Raw genomic sequence first — 23,404 nt, 5'->3', positions numbered from 1 at the left:
AATCAAGTGAAAAGTGTTGTTTTTGGTTATTCCAATAGGAACACTTTGGTGTTCCAACAGGATGTTAGTTCTGAATCTTCTCACTTTCCCTCTTGGAAGCCATACACAGTAAGGGAAACATGAGAAAATCAAACAAAATGAAACAAAAATATCCAAAAAGTGGAGAAAAAATGTTAGATATAGATGACAAGCATAGAAGAATCAACATATACTTAATTGGACAACCTGAAGAAGGAACACAAAACAGAACAAAATAGCTATCTTTAGATATATTTCTGGTAAATGTTACAGAAATAAAGTAATATTTTAATCTACATTTTAAAATTGTACATCATATAGCAATGAAAAATTGAACCAAATTGTCCATATCAAAACAACTAAGGGTAGGATTACTAGATTTAAAAGGTACAGAATATCTTTGGACAGCCAAGCAAAGGCTAAGTCACATATAAGAGTAAAAAACCCAGAGTTCTCTAAAGCAACATCCTCCAGAAAAACAGACACAGCAATATCTATAAGATATTCAAGAAAAGAAAGTATGAGCCAAGGACTTTATATCCAGCCACATTATCTTTTAAATAGCAAAGCCTCAGACAGTATTTAAAACTGCAATAATTCAACAGTAATTTTCACTCAGAGACTTTTCCTTCGAAATCACCAGAGGACAAACTATAGCCAACCCAGAGATTACAGGAGAAACTAGCAAAAACAAAAACAAAAAACAACTGATAGTGAGTACTGAGCATGCAGATCTAAGACAAAAAGGTGTGGTTAAGAGTGACTGAATGAAATATAAATGTTATGTGCTCTGACAAGCTGAGATGATATAATTAACAAAAATAGGAGATCCACCAGAGGACAGACAGCAGAAGCAAGAAGAACTACAATCCTGCAGCCTGCGGAACAAAAACCACATTCACAGAAAGATAGACAAGATGAAAAGGCAGAGGACTATGTACCAGATGAAGAAACAAGATAAAACCCCAGAAAAACAACTAAATGAAGTGGAGATAGGCAACCTTCCAGAAAGAGAGTTCAGAATAATGATAGTGAAGATGATCCAGGACCTCAGAAAAACAATGGAGGCAAAGATCAAGAAGATGCAAGAAATGTTTAACAAAGACCTAGAAGAATTAAAGAACAAACAAACAGAGATGAACAATACAATTCCTGAAATGAAAACTACACTAGAAGGAATCAATAGCAGAATAACTGAGGCAGAAGAATGGATATGTGACCTGGAAGACAGAATGTTGGAATTCACTGCTGCGGAACGGAATAAAGAAAACAGAATGAAAAGAAATGAAGACAGCCTAAGAGACCTCTGGGACAACATTAAACACAACAACATGCACATTATAGGGGTCCCAGAAGGAGAAGAGAGAGAGAAAGGACCCAAGAAAATATTTGAAGAGATTATAGTCGAAAACTTCCCTAACATGGAAAAGGAAATAGCCACCCAATCTGGGAAGCACAGCAAGTCCCATACAGGATAAACCCAAGGAGAAACACGCTGAGACACATAGTAATCAAATTGGCAAAAATTAAAGACAAAGAAAAATTATTGAAAGCAGCAAGGGAAAAATGACAAATAAAATACAAGGGAACTCCCATAAGTTTAACAGCTGATTTCTCAAAAGAAACTCTACAAGCCAGAAGGAAGTGACATGATATACTTAAAGTGATGAAAGGGAAGAACCTACAACCAAGATTACTCTACCAGCAAGGATCTCATTCAGATTCAATGGAGAAATCAAAAGCTTTACAGACAAGCAAAAGCTAAGAGAATTCAGCACCACCAAACCATCTCTACAACAAATGCTAAAGGAACTTCTCTGAGTGGGAAACACAGAGAAGAAAAGGACCTGCAAAGAGTTAGTTTGATCTGTTTAGGATTACACAGTTTGTGTTAGAACCAGAAGTGTAGTTTACTGATTTAAATTTAAATGCTTTTTCTATTCAGTCCTTCTGTATTGCCAAAACTGGCACATTCTTCACTATGTCAATATAGCTTATCTTTACTCATTTAAAAACCAGCACATATATCTATATGAGATATAGATATATAGATACATGGATATAGATATCATTCCTTGTCCAAATATATATTAAAAACCTTTTCATCTTAAAAGAATGAAACACCTACAAAATTGTGGTTTCATTACAGATGCATGAAATGCAGGATATTAAAATTCTTTTAATGTAGGATAACTTTTAACCACACTCATTTTTTCTCTTCTTTCTCTATAATTGTTTATTTCCCTTACTATGTATACTTAAGCATTGCTTTCGAATAATCCTAAGAGATTATGGGACACTAAGATAGGCTGTAACTTTCAATTTTGTCAGTTTGAGCCCTTCCAATCCCAAAGGTCATTTTAAGCCTATTTACTATTTAATATAAAATTACTTGGCTTTCTCAATGCAAAGTGATTGTTGGGTTTAATTGTAATATATAAACAATTTAGGCCATTTCATCTTGGTAATATATCTTGAGAACAAAAAGCCATGATGTATTCATGGAGTAAGAGTCTAGAGTTACAGCCTTGTTGTTGCAGTCTGCAATCACTATGTTTAGAATAACCTCTGTGTGCAAAAAAAAAATCTTTAAGCCACAGGTCCTGAGTTGGGGGGCGTATAGTGGTGGTAGGATGAAATGGAAATAGTCCATATGGTTTCTGCTCTCATAGAACTTTCTAAGTGATTTCACAGTTGGTCTAGTGCTCTTTAGTATCTTTCCTTAATAAGTAAATGCCTATAAATAAAATGGATAATTGTAAAAAAAAGAAAAGGAGATGAGGGACAGAGTGGAAAAAAACCAAACTCATTGATTGCCTCATCTGTAAGAGCTGGAAGTAAAATCAAGCTATAGACATATATAAGTACTTAACATTAATGTTGAATACAAAGCAAACACTAAGATAATACAAATGACATAAATTTACTGGTAGAAAAGACAGAGGGGTGGGGAGGGAAGGAGAGAGTACAAGATAAGTTTACTGTAACTTATAACAAGGAACAAGTTTAAAAATAAAGACAGAAATAAAGAAGGTATTTAAAGGTATATATAATTATATAAAGGTATATAATAATTATATACAGGTAACCACTAGAATCAAAATTTGAACTCTCCTAAATATATATATATATATATATATATATATAACTGCACATATATACATATAGTACAAAATATGAAATAATATGAGAAAATTAAACCTATAAGTATCACTAATATCAATAAATGTAATTGGACTTGTCTCCTTTTGAAAGAAAAAGACCTTTTAGTTGCAACAAAATTCGACTCTATGTTGTATACAGGAGACAAATCTAAAAGTACCTCAGATAGGTTAAAAACAAAAGGAGGGGCAAAGTTATATAAAGCAAATGCAAACAAAAAGAAAATAAGGGATACTGGTTTTAATATCCTATGAACTGGACATCAGAATCAAGATCCTTAAATTACACAAAACGGGCATATTATGGTGTTAAAGATTTTGCTTTGCAGTGAAGAGCTATAAATATTTATGTACCAAAAAATGTAGTAGCAATTTTAACAAAAAAAATACATGGGTCGGGGCTTCCCTGGTGGCGCAGTGGTTGAGAGTCCGCCTGTCGATGCAGGAGACACAGGTTCGTGCCCCGGTCCGGGAAGATCCCACGTGCCACGGAGCGGCTGGGCCTGTGGGCCATGGCCGCTGAGCCTGCGCGTCCAGAGCCTGTGCTCCGCAACGGGAGAGGCCACAGCAGTGAGAGGCCCGCGTACCGAAAAAAAATAAAGTTCAGGTGATCCCATTACGCAAGGAACCACGATCAGATGAAGTGGTTACTGAGGGTAAAGTGGATATGGAATGAGTAATAGAAGCAGGTAGTTATAAATACTAACTACAACCACATGACCAGTTGCAGAAATAAGAACCATAATAGTTATAAACATTTCTTTCTTATTTTCATATGAATAGATTTGGTCTAAATTAAATTTTTTCTCTTTATTTTTTCATTCCTCTAACATCTAAACAAGATGCGTTAATAGTAGTTTAGCTTATATCTCAGTATTTAAATTACAGGATATCAAAGGGGAGGTATGACTTTGCTTAAAGAGGATCGTCTTTGGGGGAGAGAGTTAGCATGTTTTCAGTTTTATGAGGTATAGTTGCATTATGTAAGTTGGAAGCATAATTTTGCCATTGCTTTTATCTGGAAGTTAAGCTAAGTATGGTTAAAACAAGTGTGTATAAATACCAAATTTGACAAGGGATGGACCCTGGTAGATTCAAATTATGTCAACTTAACTAAGCAGAAATTACTTTTTCCAGAATTTTCTTCCATGCATAGCGCCAAGTTAGTGTTGTCCATAAGAGACGATGGAAGTGAATTAATACCCAAGTTCTGTATATGCTTGAAAGATCAGAGCAGAGCACAAGACGTGACTGCAGTTCACACATATTGTTGCTTCTCTGTGCTATCACCTTGTTGGCATTGGGCACAGCCAGGACTACAGCAAACCCAGCTCCTGGAGGATGTCCTCCTTCATGTACTCCAACTCCTGATCCAAGTACATTAGCACTGTGGGGAAGGGCAACAGCTTCTACAAGACATACCCATCTTTGAAGCTGAAGGCTAAGAGGCAGTGAAAGAACAACGTGAACCCCAGTCAGTACTCATGGGTGTACTCTAATCCCTACTGTGACTTCCAGTCTATACTCCACTCAACCATGTGGGTCCCATTTTGGTTTTGCATCTCCCACTTCACATTCACCTTCCCTTTTTGACTGCCTGCCCTGCGGACCTCAGGCCACGTTAGCAAACATAGAAGAAACAGCCTCCTCTACACTGTTTCACCAGCTGCCAGTACTGTATCAAGTCAGATTCCTGTAGTAAATCCCTTATTTTATATTTATGTATATATAAGCCTAACCCTAACCCTCACTGGTTGGTTTTTTTATATACATTTATATATGAAACAGATATAATATTATTTATATTTCTCTGAATGAGTCCTGACTAATATAACTAACTGATATAAATAGACAAGAAAAATAAATTAAAATAAAAGAACCATAAAAAATGGAAAGTAAGAGGTAAAATAATCACTATTTGCAGAGGATATGATTGCAAACTGGGTAATCCCAAGAGAATTCAACTGTAAGACTATTATAAATAATAAAAGAATTCAGAAAGTTAACATGCAGAAATCAATAGTGTATATATATATATATATATATATATATAAAATGTTAGAATATTTAATGGACGAAAAGACCCAATTTAAAATAGCAAAAATAAAATGCCTAGGTTTAAACACTTCAAGAAATGCAAAATCTATGTTAAGATAATGTTGAAACATTCCTGAAGAAACAAGAGAAAAACACTAAAATGAATGGGGCAGAACATGCCACCCCAAAATAGCCCACTTTGGCATCAGGATTATTTTCAGCTAAAGACACCTGAAAATCAGCAGATGCAAGAAGAGGTTCTTGACCTCCCCTTTTCTTCCTGAAAGCAGATCAAACTCCCAAGTGAAAGATGCCTTTTCTATACCAGGAGGAAAGAACATTTTTGTCACCAGAGATGGAGTATTGATTTCACAGAGAAATCTGTACTGAAGGCCTTGTTAAAAATAATGCTTATCTCCCTTTAGCCTCCCTATATATTTTGATACTTTTCCACAACTACTATTCTTTCACCAATTTAATATAGAAGCACTTAGGCCTAACCACTTTGAGGTTCTTCATTTTCCTGTGAAGGCTCCCATGTACGTAAAAGTAAGATTGATATACTTTTCTCCTATTAATCTATGTTAATTTAATTCTCAAGCCTAGCCAGAGACCCTAAGAGGGCAAAGGGAAAGTTTTCCCTTCCCTACAGTAACATATTCTTGTCTAGGGAGACTCAACATTAAAAAAAAAAAAAAAAAAAAAATCGGGCTTCCCTGGTGGCGCAGTGGCTGGGAGTCCGCCTGCCGATGCAGCGGACACGAGTTCGTGCCCCGGTCTGGGAAGATCCCACATGCCGCGGAGCGGCTGGGCGTGTGAGCCATGGCTGCTGAGCCTGCGCGTCCGGAGCCTGTGCTCCGCAATGGGAGAGGCCACAAGAGTGAGAGGCCCGTGTACTGCAAAAAAAAAAAAAAATCTATTCTCCTAAAATTAAGTTAAAAGCTAATCCAACACTGATTTTTTTTCTTTTATTCTAATTTAATTTAATCTATTTTTTATACAGCAGGTTCTTATTAGTTATCCATTTTATACATATTAGTGTATATATGTCAATCCTAATCTCCCAATTCATCACACTACCACCACCCCCGACCAGTTTCTCCCCTTGGTATCCATACGTTTGTTCTCTACATCTGTGTCTCTATTTCTGCCCTGCAAACCAGTTCATCTATACCATTTTTCTAGGTTCCACATATATGCATTAATAAGTGATATTAGTTTTTCTCTTTCTGACTTATTTCACTCTGTATGACAGTCTCTAGGTCCATCCATGCCTCTACAAATGACCCACTTTTGTTCCTTTTTATGGCTGAGTAATATTCCATTGTATATATGTACCACATCTTCTTTATCCATTCATCTGTTGATGGGCATTTAGGTTGCTTCCATGACCTGGCTATTGTAAATAGTGCTGCAATGAACACTGGGGTGCATATGTCTTTATGAATTATGGTATTCTCTGGGTATATGCCCAGTAGTGGGATTGCTGGGTCATATGGTAATTCTATTTTTAGTTTTTTATGGAAGCTCCATAATGTTCTCCATAGTGGCTGTATCAATTTACATTCCCACAAACAGTGCAAGAGGGTTCCCTTTTCTCCACACCATCTCCAGCATTTCTTGTTGGCAGATTTTCTGATGATGCCCATTCTAACTGGTGTGAGGTGATACTTCATTGTAGTTTTGATTTGGATTTCTCTAATAATTAGTGATGCTGAGCAGCTTTTCATGTGCTTCTCGGCCATCTGTATGTCCTCTTTGGAGAAGTGTCTATTTATGTCTTCTGCCACTTTTTTTATTGGGTTGTTTGTTTTTTTAATATTGAACTGCATGAGCTGTTTACATATTTTGGAGATTAATCCTTTGTCTGTTGATTCGTTTGTAAATATTTTCTCCCATTCTGAGGGTTGTCTTTTTGTCTTGATTATGGTTTCCTTTGCTGTGCAAAAGCTTTGAAGTTTCATAGGTCCCATTTGTTTATTTTTGTTTTTATTTCCATTTCTCTAGGAGGTGGATCAAAAAAGATCTTGCTGTGATTTATGTCAAAGAGTGTTCTTCCTATGTTTTCCTATAAGAGTTTTATAGTGTCTGGTCCCACATTTAGGTCTCAAATCCATTTTGAGTTTATTTTTGTGTATGGTGTTAGGGAGTGTTCTAATTTCATTCATTTACATGTAGCTGTCCAGTTTTCTCAGCACCACTTATTGAAGAGGCTGTCCTTTCTCCACTGTACATTACTGCCTCCTTTGTCATAGATTAGTTGACCATGGGTGCGTGGGTTTATCTCTGGGCTTTCTATCCTCTTCCATTGATCAATATTTCGGTTTTTGTGCCAGTACCATATTGTCTTGATCACTGCAGCTTTGTAATATAGTCTAAAGTCAGGGAGTCTGATTCCTCCAGCTCCATTTTTTTCCCTCAAGATTGCTTTGACTGTTCGGGGTCTTTTGTGTCTCCATACAAATTTTAAGACTTTTTGTTCTAGTTCTGTAAAAAATGCCGTTGGTAATTTGATAGGAATTGCACTAAATCTGTAGATTGCTTTGGGTAGTACAGTCATCTTCACAATATTGATTCTTCCAATCCAAGAACATGGTATATCTCTCCATCTGTTGGTATCATCTTTAATTTCTTTCATCAGTGTCTTATAGATTTCTGCATACAGATCTTTTGTCTCCCGAGGTAGGTTTATTCCTAGGTATTTTATTCTTTTTGTTGTAATGGTAAATGGGATTTTTTCCTTAATTTCTCTTTCTGATTTTTCATCATAAGTGTATAGGAATGCAAGGGATTACTGTGCATTAATTTTGTATCTTGCAAACTTACCAAATTCATTGATTAGCTCTAGAAGTTTTCTGGTGGCATCTTTAGGGTTCTCTATGTAGAGTATCATGTCATCTGCAAACAGTGGCAGTTTTACTTCTTCTTTTCCAATTTGTATTCCTTTTATTTCTTTTCCTTCTCTGATTGCCGTGGCTAGGACTTCCAAAACTATGTTGAATAATAGTGGCGAGAGTGGACATCCTTGTCTATTTCTGACCTTCTAGGAAATGCTTTCAGTTTTTCACCATTGAGAATGATGTTTGCTGTGAGTTTGTCATATATGGCCTTTATTATGTTGAGGTAGGTTCCCTCTATGCCCACTTTCTGGAGAGTTTTTATCATAAATGGGTGTTAAATTTTGTCAAAAGCTTTTTCTGCATCTATTGAGATGATCATATGGTTTTTCTTCTTCAGTTTGTTAATATGGTGTATCACATTGATTGATTTTCATATATTGAAGAATCCTTGTATCCCTGAGATAAATCCCACTTGGTCATGGTGTATGATCCTTTTAATGTGTTGTTGGATTCTGTTTGCTAGTATCTTGTTGAGAATTTTTGCATCTATATTCATCAGTGACATTAGTTTGTAATTTTCTTTTTTTGTAGTATTTTTGTCTGGTTTGGTTATCAGGGTGATGGTGGCCTCATAGAATGAGTTTGGGAGTGTTCCTTCCTCTGCAGGTTTTTGGAAGAGTTTGAGAAGGATGGGTGTTAGCTCTTCTCTAAATGTTTGATAGAATTCATCTGTGAAACCATCTGGTCCTGGACTTTTGTTTGTTGGAAGATTTTTAATCATAGTTTCAATTTCAGTGCTTGTGATTGGTCTGTTCATATTTTCTATTTCTTCCTGGTTCAGTCTTGGAAGTTTATACCTTTCTAAGAATTTGTCCATTTCTTCCAGGTTGTCCATTTTATTGGCATAGAGTTGCTTGTAGTAGTCTCTTAGGATGCTTTGTATTTCTGCGGTGTCTGTTGTAACTTCTCCTTTTTCATTTCTAATTTTATTGATTTGAGTCCTCTCCCTCTTTTTCTTGATGAGCCTGGCTAATGGTTTATCAATTTAGTTTATCTTCTCAAAGAACCAGCTTTTAGTTTTATTGATCCTTGCTATTGTTTTCTTTGTTCTATATCATTTTTTCTGCTCTGATCTTTATTTCTTTTCTTCTGCTAACTTTGGGTTTTGTTTGTTCTTCTTTCTCTAGCTCCTTTAGGTGTAATGTTAGACTGTTTATTTGAAATTTTTCTTGTTTCTTGATGTAGGCTTGTATTGCTATAAGCTTCCCTCTTAGAACTGCTTTTGCTGCATACCACAGGTTTTGGATCATTGTTTTTTCATTGTAATTTGTCTCTAAGTATTTTTTGATTTCCTCTTTGATTTCTTCAGTGATCTCTTGTTTATTTAGCAATGTATTGTTTAGCCTCCATGTCCAACACTGATTTTTAAATATGCCTAACTTTAAAGTTCACATAGAAAAATATACAAATACATATTGTCAGGAAAATCCTAGAAAAGAAAGGTAATAAGATAGGACTACCCATATTATTATTAAACTATATTATAAAACATCAGTAAGTAGATGACTGTGAAATGTGTATATTAATGTATAGGCAAAACAACAGCATTGAATAGAAAGTCCAGAAATAAACGCAGATATATATAAGAATTTCATATAGTATCAAAAAACACTCTCCTATCAGTAAATTGAAGATAGACTTTTTAATAAATAATGTATGGATAATAGGAAAGCCATATGGAAAAATACAGACTGGGACATGTACCTCATACCGTATACTCTATAATGACTCCAAATGGATCAAAGCTTTAAATATTAATAAATATGAAAGCATAAAAAGTAGTAGAAGAAATCTAGGCAAATAGTTCAAAATCTTGTATTTGGGAAGACCTTTTAAATTAAGACCTGAAATTCAGAAGCCTTTTTAAAAGGAAGACTGATAAATTTGACAACATAAAGAAATTTCTCTTCAAGAAAAAACGTACCAAAGCCAAGTCAAAAGAAAACTAATATACTTGAGGGAAAAGTTGCAGCTCATATCAGAAACAAGGTCTAAACCCTAATACACATAGATTCATGTGAATATGTGTATGTATATAGCTTAGAAATTAAGAATAAAATGGTCAACAGGTTAATAGAAAAAAGAGGCAAAGTACATGCCAAGTAATTCACAAATATTTATTCACAATAAGTGTAAACATCTCTTGAACATATTAAAATATGCTCAATTTTACTCAGAATAAGTGAACTATACATTTAAACTATAGTAAGATTTCATTGTTACCTCCAAAATAGGAAATTTTTCAAAATTTTTACAAGGTTTGAAAGTTTGACAGCACACTTAGTTGGAAAGTTTATGGAGAGACAGACATTTGTATACTCTGTAAAACCATGTTACTCCTACAGAGAGCAATTTGGAAATAACTTTCAAATTTTCAAATATATGTATTCTTTGACCCAGGAATCCCATCTTGGGAATTTACCCTACAGATATGACTTATATGTACAAGGTTATGTATTAGAGCATAGTTTAGAACAGCAAAAGATTGGAAATATTCATGGATCCATCAAAGAGATTATTAATCCATGATACATCACACAATAAAATTCTATGCAGTTGTAAAAGGGAATTAATGAGAGACCTCTCTATGCACAAACATAGAGATATCTCCTGTTTATATTGGTAAGTAAAAAATAAAGCAAGATTCAAAAACTACTTTTCTTATTGGAAAGGTGCAAAATAAAAATATATACTAATTTCTTAGCTTGTATATGTAAAAGTAAACACTGAAAAGGTACATAAGAAGCCAGTAAAGGTGGATCCCTGTTTAAGGATGGAAAGGAATGGTGCAATGGCAATGGACTGGAAGTGAGAATTCTCAATGTATTCCTTTCTACATCTTTTTTTAATATATGAATACATTAGCTATTTTTTAAAAATTAATTTAAAAGAAAAGTATCGTCTCTAGCTTGCCTCTCACTCACCCTTCTGAACAGCTGAATTTTATTTGTGATCCAAAAGAGTAATCTGTCTTAGCTGTCACTTGCCCGTTAAGTAATTCTCCTGGGCTTCCGCATCGTTTCTCTGAGAGAAAAATTAAAATGATGATTAGTGATTACATGTACTCATGGATATGGCATTAGAAAAGAGAGCTGATGGATCACTGTGGTAATAAAGTCTATGGCCCAGGATTTAACACACTGACCAGGGAGCTAAGCTCCATTCTACATCTCCAGTGTGTACTTTGAACTTAAGCCACTCAAAATGCATGTCCTTGGTCACAAAAGAAACAAAAAAAGTATAGATTGTGTGTGTATACCCCTACTACTGGAAAAACATCACAGAATTTATTCTCAACTAAGTGAATAACAGCATCTTCTTCCAAACACAGCATATATTTGGGGTGAGGTTTCTTTGAAAACTGCATTGCCATTTTCTAGCAACATAACTTTTTATAATTTTATAGAGTGAATCTAGTTTTCAGCGTACTAAAATTGCATTTGTAGTTCACTTCCAAAAAAAATTTCTTACTGAATATATTGTAAAGGATAGACATTTTCCAATGCAACTAGGTGGCTCCCAATTTTTTTGTTTTATTCATTTGTTTGTTTATGTTTTTCAAAAAGTGGCACACATGTGTACATTGAAATCAGTAACTGACAAACCGAATTGTTTCTTAGTGACCCAAGACACTCATTTGCATTCATAAAGCTTAGTTCCTGAGATAAATTTGCAAAGAAGTAAAAAGCACAAATAAGAAAAATAAATGTTCATACTTACTGACACAGAATTCCCTGTATTTCCAACTGCCTGTTGAGTCACAGGTAACACCATGACTTCTTGAACTTGTCCTACTGTAGCCAGGGCGGCAGCTGTATTTCAGAGTAGTTCCAGTTTCGAACTCTGTCTCATTCAACTCATTTATTGGAGAAGCAAATTGTAAATAAGGTGGAGGACCACAATTGCCTGGACACCAAAATGACAAAACACCAAAAGTTATAGCTTGGGACACAGCATCTTAAAATTTCAGTAGCATTACTTTAGAGCAGGAACCATTCTTTTCTCCTCTAATCAAGAAAAATAGTAACTCCTATTATCCCCACTGTTCAGTGAATCCAGTGAATAATTAGTAATACATGTTTGTTGATTAATGACAATGATCCTGATAAAAGCCATAAATTTTTCACCCCTTCTCTCCTGTAAATGAGATGATTTAACTTAAAAGGATGGCAGACATGATTTCATCAGCCTATCAGTTTCCCCATATCTGCTGACTCAGATATATCCATGCAAATCCAGAAGTCCTACAATTTCCTTCAACAGAAACATTATTTCATTAATAATAACATTATGTAACATAGGTTGACTCAGGGAACAGAAACTGGGTGGCTGGGAGAAGGATGAGAATAACATTTCTCATTTGTACTCTTTTGTACCCTTTGGATTTTGAGTGATCTGAAGGGAGACGTATAGAGCCCTTGAAGCATAAAAATCTTCATCCTGCTTTGCCTGCAAGAATGAAATATAGGGCTGATTTACCTTTCAGGAGCCACAGTAGAATAATATACTTCCCCTGTCCATTCTGGATAAACCCACAGACAGTGAAGATTGTTTAGTCAGGCTGACAGATAATACAGATTTGTTTCAAGTCTTGGTTGGGGACAAATAGTTTTGGAAATTCCTGGAGAAGAAATTCTAACGGAAAATGTCTATAAAATGGACTCTTTTATGGGTAAAGCAAATTCCCCTTATATTCTAAATAATTCCAAATCCCCTTAAGTTCAGAATTCCAAGTGAATTCCAAACTTCTGATCAAATAAACCCTTTGTTGCTGAAGCTGGATTTCTGCTAAAAGCTTAATCAGCTCTCCGCTAGTCTTGAAAGTGAATGAGTAGATGATCTTGAATGTTTGTTGACAATCTGAACTTGTCTCCCTATTACTCACCAAGAACAGTAGCCAACAGAGCAGCAACCACGGTCACTTGGAACAGAATTGGATCAGAGACTCTCCAGGGCCCAGAGAAAGGCCAAGATGCCATTGTCCCCTTTCTATGAAGGATCATAACTGGAGCTCTCTGTTGCTTCACTGACACTTTTCTGCTGAAAGAACTCAATTTAATAAACAATCATTGAATTCCTGTTTGTCATAAAGCACTAGGATCAATACTATGGGATCCATGTCTTGAAGAAATTACAGCCTAGAGTGAAAGAAAAGATAGGCGCATAAATGTTACAACACAAAACAGTGGGTGTTAACCTCTGCAGAAGCACTCTGCTCTTAAGAGAGATTAATTCCAAGTGGAGAGATGGTAGGTGGCTGAATCTGAGTCAGGTATGCTGTAAATGTTAGAAAATGGATGCAGGGCAAATTGGGGGAGCAGTAGATAACACTACAATTTGGCTGCAAAGTAAGGTGTTGGAGATGGTTGTTAAGTAGGAGGCAGCTCATAGGTGTGTCTGAATGGGTTGTAAGGGCCAAGGTTAGGAACTTATGGACACTATTCTTTCGGGAGTAAGAGCCATTGTTTGTTGTTTAGATTTTGGTTTTGCTTTATTTGTTTTTAATATGTCCTTAGAGTGACACATTATTGTGCTTTAAGATCACTAGAGTAGATGCATACATGATAGATTGAAGTGAACAGAGAGGAGAAATGGAGGGGTTGATTAAGAAGACAATTGTGATTGGCCAGGTGAGCCACAAAGATGATCTGACCAAGGAAACAGCAGAGGAGTTAGAGAAAAGGAAACAAATGTAAAACAAAACAAAACAGGACTTGCCTGGTGGCGCAGTGGTTAAGAATCCTCCTGCCAACACAGGGGACACGGACTAGATCCCTGGTCCAGGAAGATCCCACATGCCACAGAGCAACTAAGCCCGTGCATCACAACTACTGAGCCCATGCTCTAGAGCCTGCGAGCCATAACTACTGAGCCCGTGTGCCACAACTACGGAAGCCCGTGTGCCTAGAGCCCATGCTCCACAACAAGAGAAGCCACCACAATGAGAAGCCTGCACACCACAAAGAAGAGTAGCCCCCACTTGCCGCAACTAGAGAAAGCCCACATGCAGCAACAAAGACCAAATGCAGCCAAAAATATTTTTTTAATTAAAATAATAATAGTTCAAAAATTTTTTTAAAGCAGAAAATGATAAGATAGAGAAAAAGAGTTGGATCAGTATGTATAACATTGGGAGTTCCTCATGACAACTGTCAACCAAGGCAATAAACCAAGCAATTTGCAGTTTTGGAAAAAAATCATTTTATCTATAGATATAGATATATGTAGATATATATAGATATATAAACAAAAATAAAAATATATGGGACAAATGTACTTTCATTACTTAATCAGACTATTTAAAGACATATTTAAAGCAAAATCATGAAGGATGTTTTTCTCTTCACCACACTCCTGTTCCCGTTGGAAATAAACAGTATACCTTAAATTTACATTAGAAATAGTCTCTGTCCTCAAAGGAATATATGAAGTTAAGTCCCAATGAAATACTAAATTTCATCTTTTATTCTGATATTTCTGTTAGATCCACACGATTCTTACGCTCCACATGTGTCCATAATTCATACTAATTGCATATCCATTTAGATAAAGGGAGTCCCCTCAATATTTCCCTCAAAGATGTTTCTGTCCCAAACTGAGGGGAAAAAAGTTCATAGTGGCCCTTCACACTATGTGTAGGGCCCCAACTTCTTCATTGAGCAAGGACTCATCTAAACTTATCTTTCTAAAACTCAGTTCTCACATTCAGTCCTCCACCTGCTGTCAGTTGTGGGCAACTCCACCCCACGTACATCCTATCCCATGATCTCTGGACACGGTCACTAGAACAATTCCACCAAAAAATAAGTTTAACCTGTTGAACAATTTATCAAATACGTTGGTTACTAAAAATATGTTTGCAGAATTTGTACTGAATGAATTGAGAAGAGCCAGGACCAGGGTTCTGAGCCCCTTTCTTGTTTCCCCCTCTCTCTTTTCCTAATACCTCCATCCTGATCTCTAGTCTCTACTCCTTCTGTGCTAGCAGTCTCATGAGACTGGAGACAGTTGCAGGTAACAAAAATACTGAAAATGCTGCTTCAAAGAACATATTCATTCGCTATGTTCAAAAAGAATATTTATAATCATTGAATGTATTCAAAATGAATATATCTTAGAACAACATTAAGTAAATTGATAATGTGATAAATTCAACAGATCGATTTCAGTGAACTGATCCTTCAGGAATGGGCATTCACCAAACTGGTTTCCAATGATTAACTTTTTAGTTATAATCCAGCTGGTCTGGACACCCTGGATCCCTGACATTTCCAAACACTTTCTTACCTCCTACCCCTGCCCGTATCATCTTCCCTCTCACACTTTCCTCTTTAATTCCTACTTATTGTAGCCGTCCCTTCTCCAATGTCCCCTCCTATCCTCCAGACCAGACTCTAACTTCCAATTACAATTGAGTGTGTATAACTCTGATTCTGACTTGGCTTAACTGACATCTGAAGTCTGTCTTCCCCACTGGACCATAAGTTCCTTGAAGTCAGAAGGTGAGCTCTTAATCATGCCCTACATGGTATCTAGCGCCGTGCCTCATTCAAAGTGCTCAATAAATGTTTGTTGAATTTACACTCAAAAGCACCTAGTGCTAAAATATGTTTTAAAGAAAAATAACACCGTTCCATATCTATTCTTACAGTGTTTGCTGTGTCAAGGTCAGATTTTAGCTGATTTTTTAAAAAGGCACATCTTGGGCTTCCCTGGTGGCGCAGTGGTTGAGAGTCCGCCTGCCGATGCAGGGGACATGGGTTCGTGCCCTGGTCCAGGAAGATCCCACATGCCGCGGAGCAGCTGGGCCCGTGAGCCATGGCCGCTGAGCCTGCGCGTCCGGAGCCTGTGCTCCGCAACGGGAGAGGCCACAACAGTGAGAGGCCCGAGTACCGCAAAAAAAAAAAAAAAAAAAGGCACATCTTAATAAGAACAGACCCTAGCGATTTTACTCTCGGCTATTCCCCATCCTTAACCCGAAGTTATCATATCATCAACCATAAAACATAGGATAGTAAGGAGGGAAGGAATAAACAAACACCACAGGTTATGACAGGAGCGAAAAGGCAGCCACACGTACAGACCCTACCCTGCGGTGAGGGATTTACATCACGCAGTCTTGTAACAGGGCCACAGACACAGTGCTGGGGACACAGCAGGATAGTGTGTGGCCAGACCCTGGGCATGGAATCAGACCCAGGCCATGCAGGTTCAAAGCTGGTTCCACCACATGGGAACTGTGTACCCATGGGCAAGATACTCAGCCCTCTAAGCTCCTCTAAGCTTCAATTTCCTTTTTCATAAAATAAAAATAACTACACATGTCTCCCAGAATTGATGAGAGGGCTTGGTTTGGAGCATGGACAGCACATAGTAAATATTCATGAGAAACGTTAAGGAAAAGGGTGACAGAACTGGTGTCGGAAGGTGATTCTGACAGAATGAGAACTCCTAGAGTCAAAACATCATCATGATAATGATATAAAATTATAATGGCTGCAATTCCAGGGAACTTTAGCTAAGCCCTGGTGAAGAGGAAAACACGCTGGACTTGGGGCAGAAGTCTTGGTCAGGTCTTCACTGTGGCCCGTGATAACAGCGAAACCCAGTGCCGCACCCAGAGCAGCAAAGCTGGCACCCACGGCAGGGTCCGTCCTGGGCTTATTCTTCCCTCATCAGGATGTCTTCCTGTAAGGAACTCATCCACCCCATGACTTTGACCATCATCCATGAATCACTCACAGACCTCTGGGCCCCGTTGTCTCCTGTAAGTGCAGAAACATACATGTTCCATAAACTCTATTGTTAATAAAAAATCTTACTCTGGGGCTTCCCTGGTGGCGCAGTGGTTGAGAGTCCGCCTGCCGATGCAGGGGACGCGGGTTCGTGCCCCGGTCTGGGAAGATCCCACATGCCGCGGAGCAGCTGGGCCCGTGAGCCATGGCCGCTGAACCTGCGCGTCCGGAGCCTGTGCTCCACAACGGGAGAGGCCACAACAGTGAGAGGCCCGCGTACCGCAAAAAAAAAAAAAAAAAAAAAAAAAAAACCTTACTCTGCCCTATTACTTACCACATGTCAATTTTGAGCCATTCAGGCCTGCCTCCTTTACTTTTGTTAATCATTAGAAAATTCCTGTGCTGAGCCTCATGACTGTGGATCTTTCTAAAAGTCGGTGAAAGAAATTTCAGCAAAATAAGAAGGAATTTTTTTCTCTTCCCCTGAAGCTACAGAAAAGCAGATATCTACATCATAAAATTGACCTGCAAATGTTATATCTAACAAAGGAGATTGTTTCTCTACCACTTGAGCATAGTCTTCAACCCTGGAAAAGTCTATAATTCTGACTGGTTATCTTAGCAAATTATTTTTTGTCTTGGATAATATTTAAATTAACTATTCTGTTTTTGAAAGTTATAAATACTTGTGAGTTTTCTTTGCAAATCCAAAAATAAATTGTTACACTTTCTTCTTCACTTAAAATCCTGAATGTAAATTAAAACTTTTGACTGTTGGATTTCTTTTTTTTTTTTTAATTTCAGCTTTATTGAGACATACTTAAATTGTAAGATACTTAAAGTGTACATCATGGTGATTTGACAAGCGTATACATTATGAAAGGATTTCCCCCTGCTCCCCCATCTAATTAATTAACACATCCATCACATCACATATTTATCTTTTTCCCCCAGTTTCATTGAAAAATAATTGGCATACATCATTGCATAAGTTTAAGTTGTACAGCATGAAGATTTGATTTACACATATTGTGAAATGATTACCATAATAGGTCCAGCAAACCTCTATCTTCTCATATAGATACAATAAAAAGAAAACAAAGAGGACTTCCCTGGTGGTCCAGCATTTAAGACTTCTCCTTCCAATGCAGGGGATGTGGGTTCGCGCCCTGGTTGGGGAACTAAGATCCCACATGCCCTGGGGCAACCACCCGGAGCCCGAGCACCACAGCTAGAGAGCCCACGTGCTGCAACTACTGAGCCCACACTCCACAACAAAGATGCCCCATGCAGCAACTAAGACAAAGATCCCCCGTGCAGCAACTAAGACCCAATGCAGTCAAATAAATATATATATATATATATTTTATTTAAATGTAGTAACACTTAAAATTTAAAAAAAGAAAACAAAGAAAATAAAAAGGAGAAATTTTTCCTTGTGATGAGAACTCATGATTAATTCTCAACAACTTTCCTATATATCATGCAGCAGTGTTAGCTGTAGTCATCATGTTGTACATTGCATGCCTAGCACTTATTTATCTCATAAGTGGAAGCTTGTACCTTTTGACCACATTCTTCCAATTCCTCCCCCCACCCCACCCCCACCCTCCACCTCTGGTAACAACAAGTCTCTTTCTATAAATTTGTTCTGGGTTTTTTGTTGTTGTTGTTTGTTTGTTTTAGATTCCACATAGAAGCGTATCTTCTTTTTTCTTTCTGGAAATAACATTTAAGTTCTACTCTCCTAGCAAATTTCAATTGTACAATACAGTGTTATCACCATGTTTAACATTAAATCCTCAAATCTTCTTCATCTTATAGCTGAAAACTTATATCCCTTTACCAACCTCTCCATGTTTCTCCCACCCCCCAGTTCCTGACAACCACTTCTTAGATTTCTTATTTAAGCAAAAACCAAACCAAAACAAAAACCCTTTTTCAAAATTTGTTATAATACGACTCAAGGTTCAGCTCAGTATTTCCAACTGCTTCATTTGTATCTCCCAGGCACCTTGAATCCAACATATCCCAAACTAAACACACTATCTTCCTTTCAACACTGCTTCACCTTTGCTTTCTGTCTCAGCCAAGGTAATAATCACCATCCAGTCTCCCAGACTAGAAACCTGAATCATCCTAGCCTCCTCTCGCTTGCCACCTTTCCATATTCAGAGTCACCAAGTCTTGTCCCATTGGCTGTAGCAACGCGAGAATCTGTCATTCTCTCTTATACCCACTTCCATAGTCCTGGTTTATGTTCTCCTAGTTCCCTTCACCCCAGCCTCCACCACAGCAAAAGCCTTCAACAACTGTAAGCCACCTTCCATGTTGATGCAGTTATATTCCTAAAAAGCAATTTACTTAAAAATATCCATGGTCCCCAATTCTCTAGGTCCCCACAACTCTCCCAACTCTCCCTCTACTTCTGCTCACTTAAAACATTGTGCTTCAACCACATGTAAGTGCTTACCTTTCCCAAAACATATCCTGGAACTTTCTAAACACCTTCAAGCATTATCGTATGATGTCTCTTGTGCATGAATACTCTTACCTCCAGCCTCCCCGTGATGCACTATCCAGATCAAATGCCACCTCCTTGGTGAAGAACTGCCCAACCCTCTCCTCAGGAAATATCAGTCTCTGCTATGCTTCCCTAATACTTTGCTGATACCTTCATTGTAACACCACACTGTATTGTAACTATTCACTTTTGCCTCTTGCAGTAGATTATAGGTCCCTTGGAGACAAAGAGGGTGTTTATTCAGCCTTCCACTTTCTAACCCAATATTAACTGGCATAATAATAGTTATCCAATAAACGTGAAATAAATGAAATTTAATTTTGTTTTATCTTCAGAGTGAGAATGAATAAATGAAATTTAATTTTGTTTTACCTTCAGAGTGAGAATGACTAAATACCTACTGAGGACCAAATGAAATAATATGTAGGAAGTGCTTTATAAATTTTGAAGAGATGATTCAGTGATTCGACTTCCCTTACTAGTTCTCAGGATGTGCAGTGGCTCAGTGGGCCAGGTGTAGCATTTACAATTCATCATCACGACCCACTGTGGTCCTTCAGCAGAGCCTGCATAGGACTCAGCAAACCACAGAGTATGGAGATGGAGCCTAGGACTTGTGAGCTGAGGAGACCTGAATTTGAGTCCCAGCAATACCAGTCAATTTCTATGACCTTGAAGAAGCTACATCAGCTCCTCAGATCTCAGTTTCTCACCCTTAAAATGATGACATTAAACTTGGATTATCTTTCTATTCCCTACAAACCCTAGAATTCTGTAATTGCCCACTGAAAATCTAAGACTTCCCTAGCAAATGCCCTCTTATTTCAATGACATCATCACCTTTTAAATTCATATAGAAATGAAACCAGCTCAAGAACTATAGTCACCATGGAGGGTCTCTTATGAAAAATACCATTGGCACTTGCCGAGGCAGTACAATTTGAGAGGCTCTGGGAAAATCCTCAGCCTCCAAATTCCTCCTCCCATTAGAGATTACTTTTTAAGTTAATGTATTTATTTTATCTAAACTCCCTTTTTAAAAATTCAGATACCTCTGGAAAGAATTAATTTTTCTCCAATCTCAGATGGAGTGTCTCCTGACTTACACCTGCACTCTCAATCACATAACTTTCAGACTCCAGAAAGAACTTGCTTCCACAAAATTCTCTTCTTTCCTAGAATTTCTTTATCTCTCTATCAGCTCCTTCCTTCTGTACCCATATTATATTCAAATGTATCTCTACACTTAATACAAAACTTCTTTGATGCTTCTTCCTCTTCTGGGCACTCTACTTTGTATTCTCCTTTAGTACTACATTTAGGGACAGAACAGGAGTCAGCAAAGAGAAGGGTGGTTGAAGAATTAAAACTAAAACCAGAGAAGTATTACGTCTTGCTCAACCAAGGGAGAAGGGAATTTCAAGAAGTGAAGTTAATCAACATTGCCAGATTCAAAAAGTGAGGGAGAGAAAGGAGATGAGGGCAATAAAGGCTTCTAGCTTCAGAAACTAACTGGAGGCTGACCAATATCCTCCTTGTGATTAAATCTAAAGGTCTTTGCTATCAGTGGTGGAGGAGATGTAGAGGGGTTAATAAAATCTCTAAAGGAAATTGCACCAATTTTCAGAATGTAGACTCTGAAAACCAGGTCTCCTGTGACTCTCTTTGGGACATCTGGCTTACATCCTGCCTCAGCTGCCCTACGTGGAGAGGTAGTAAAGGATTAACAAACAAACACACTCAACTTTTAGATGCAATAATAAGAGCAACTTCTTACTTCTTTTTTGCTTCAGTGTATTTTATTAGCATGCATTATTATTCCCCTATTTATAATAGAAAATTGAGGCTCAGTAGGGGTTAAAAGTACTTTCCAAGTCACACTGTCCCCTAATGCAGTATCCCTGAAAAGATTTCTGTTGAAAACACCCCCAAGTTTGGTCTCTGCATTATCCTTCTAATCTTGTATTCCTTAAAGGGCCAAACTACCAGCCTTTCCCCCAAGGTGCCCTGGATACTCCACCTACCTGCAGGTAGCCGAGGAAGAAGACTCTGTCATCGTGCCTTGGGTAGTGTGTAAGTGAGGAAAACTGCTTTGTTCTGTAATAGGCTTAGTTCCTCCCCAGATAAGAGTTTACCAGAGCACCCTGAAGCTGGCTAGTAATTGCTCCACCAAAAAGTCCCTGAATTCCAGCCATGTGGTTGGCTGTTCAGGGATGGCCAAATATAAATGGATGGGCAGAGACTCCCTACTGGCTCAGTGAATGATTAACAGCATAAGTAAAGCAACCGTGTTTATCTAATCACCTTCCTCTTCACTAGCCCTCTTTCTTGATAACATGTCGCAATTGTTTACTTTCTCCTGTGCCAACCATTTCCCCTAAGTGGAAAGGTAATATAAATTTGACGCCAGAATTCTTTTTTTTCTTTTTATAAACAAAAGAGGGTTATACAAGATGCAAACCAGCTAGCCTGGAAACCTTAGATACTGCAGGGTTCAGACTAGGTCCACAAAAATGATCCACTTTCTGTGATTCTAGGTCCAGCAGGCTTTCCTTGGGTTCAGGGACAGATGACCTTCCCCTGTACTGGTCTCCATCCCACTCCAAGAAAGTACAGAGGGTGAAGAGTTCCGGCAATAGGCTGAGATGCTTGGCACATGATCAGTACTCCAGAAATACACGACCTCCAGAAGTTGGTCTATCACTGAGTGTTCCTCAGAAGGATGCAACAAAGGGCCAGCCATGTTTGTTATCACATGTGGTCCTAAGAAGGACCACAAACCCTGACATTATCCAATTAAGCTCTTAATCCTCAGGATTAAGGTTTGTATGTTCAGGGGACTGCTACTAAAGAGCAATTCTTCCTGACCACTTCACCTTTTCTGTAATAAACACCAAAAGTCCTATAAAGTCTTCAGAAAAGGAGTTGAACCACAGCAGAAGATTTGACAAAAGACAGGAGATTTGAGCAGGGCTTTGAATGACAAGTGGAAATTATTAGATGAAAATAAGAAAGATACTAGAGGTAAAGAGAACATAGACCAGGAATTCCCTGATGGTCCAGAGGTTAGGACTCGGTGCTTTCACTGCTGGGCCCAGGTTTGCGCTCCGGTCGGAGAACTAAGATCCTGCAAGCCATGTGGCAGGGCCAAAAGAAAAAAGAGAGAGAGAAGCGTTTAAGCATGGACCAAGTCACAAAGGGGAGGCTGATTTGCTGATTTTTGATTTGACAAGAATGAGTATAAAAGAGGATACAAAACTATGCAGTCTTGAGAACGAAGTTGGAGGAAATATAACCTTTAAAGCTGGGTCTTCAAATACCATTTCTCAATCAGCTGGAATCCTTTTCTTTACTTGCCATAGTGACTATTCCAGATTTTTCTCTCCAGGTCACCAAATTGTCTTACTCTCAGCAGATGATCTTGCCTCCTACTTTACTAAGAAATCATTCCACGTTAGCTTCTATCTGCCTCAGATTGTCTTCCCTCTTCACTCCTGTTTCAGAAGAGGTTTCTTTTCTTTCCTTCCTTATTTTCAATGTATCTTCCATCCTGCAATGTTCCCTCAGTCTTGCCAAAACTTCAAATTCAAGTTTTCTTCTGTTGTGAGATGTTGAACGGCTCAAAATAATCTCCTATGTTTCCTGCCTACTTTTTCTCTATAATCACTCCCCACCCCTCCCATTGTGGTCTTCAATCTGGCTTCCTCCCACCTTTACTGACACACCTCTGTGAGGTGCGCCCTTGTCTCCAAATCAACAATTTCTTTAACTCAACACTTATGACTTCTCGGCAGCCTCTAATGCTGCAGATCATCTCTTTTCTGAAACTCTCTTCTCCTTTGGCTCCCATTACCCTAAACATTCCTGATTTTCCTATCTTACTAACTGCTCTTTTTTCATTGTTATTACCTGTCTTCCTACTTTTCAACCCTAAATATAGATAAATCCCAAGTCCTTCCTTTTAAAAATGTTTCTCTTTACATCTATCTTACCTGTTCTCGTGGCTTTAACTATTCCCTATAAGAGGGC

At 37.8% G+C, this 23,404-nt stretch overlaps 1 protein-coding gene across 3 annotated transcripts in view; it reads right to left on the bottom strand.

Annotated features, from left to right (window-relative positions):
• Positions 1–21,550, bottom strand: part of C4BPA (complement component 4 binding protein alpha) — a 40,614-nt gene extending 19,064 nt beyond the window's left edge. The window contains exons 1-4 of one of the 3 annotated variants that reach the window (XM_079920317.1): positions 21,400–21,550; positions 13,002–13,165; positions 11,837–12,022; positions 11,041–11,140 (exon numbers count right to left, since the gene is read on the bottom strand). In XM_079920317.1, the coding sequence (XP_079776443.1) occupies positions 11,041–11,140; positions 11,837–12,022; positions 13,002–13,165; positions 21,400–21,431 (482 nt within the window). In that variant the 5' untranslated portion in view covers positions 21,432–21,550. The remainder of the gene's footprint in view (positions 1–11,040; positions 11,141–11,836; positions 12,023–13,001; positions 13,166–21,399) is intronic. The other 2 variants (XM_079920318.1, XM_079920319.1) reach the window with 2 other exon arrangements.
• Positions 21,551–23,404: the final 1,854 nt, after the last annotated feature.

Source organism: Stenella coeruleoalba, assembly GCF_951394435.1.
Source record: "Stenella coeruleoalba genome assembly, chromosome: 1".
NCBI classification, from domain to species: domain Eukaryota; kingdom Metazoa; phylum Chordata; class Mammalia; order Artiodactyla; family Delphinidae; genus Stenella; species Stenella coeruleoalba.
The sequence above is the reverse complement of the archived record's forward strand: the minus strand, read 5'-3'. Positions and strand labels throughout refer to the sequence as shown.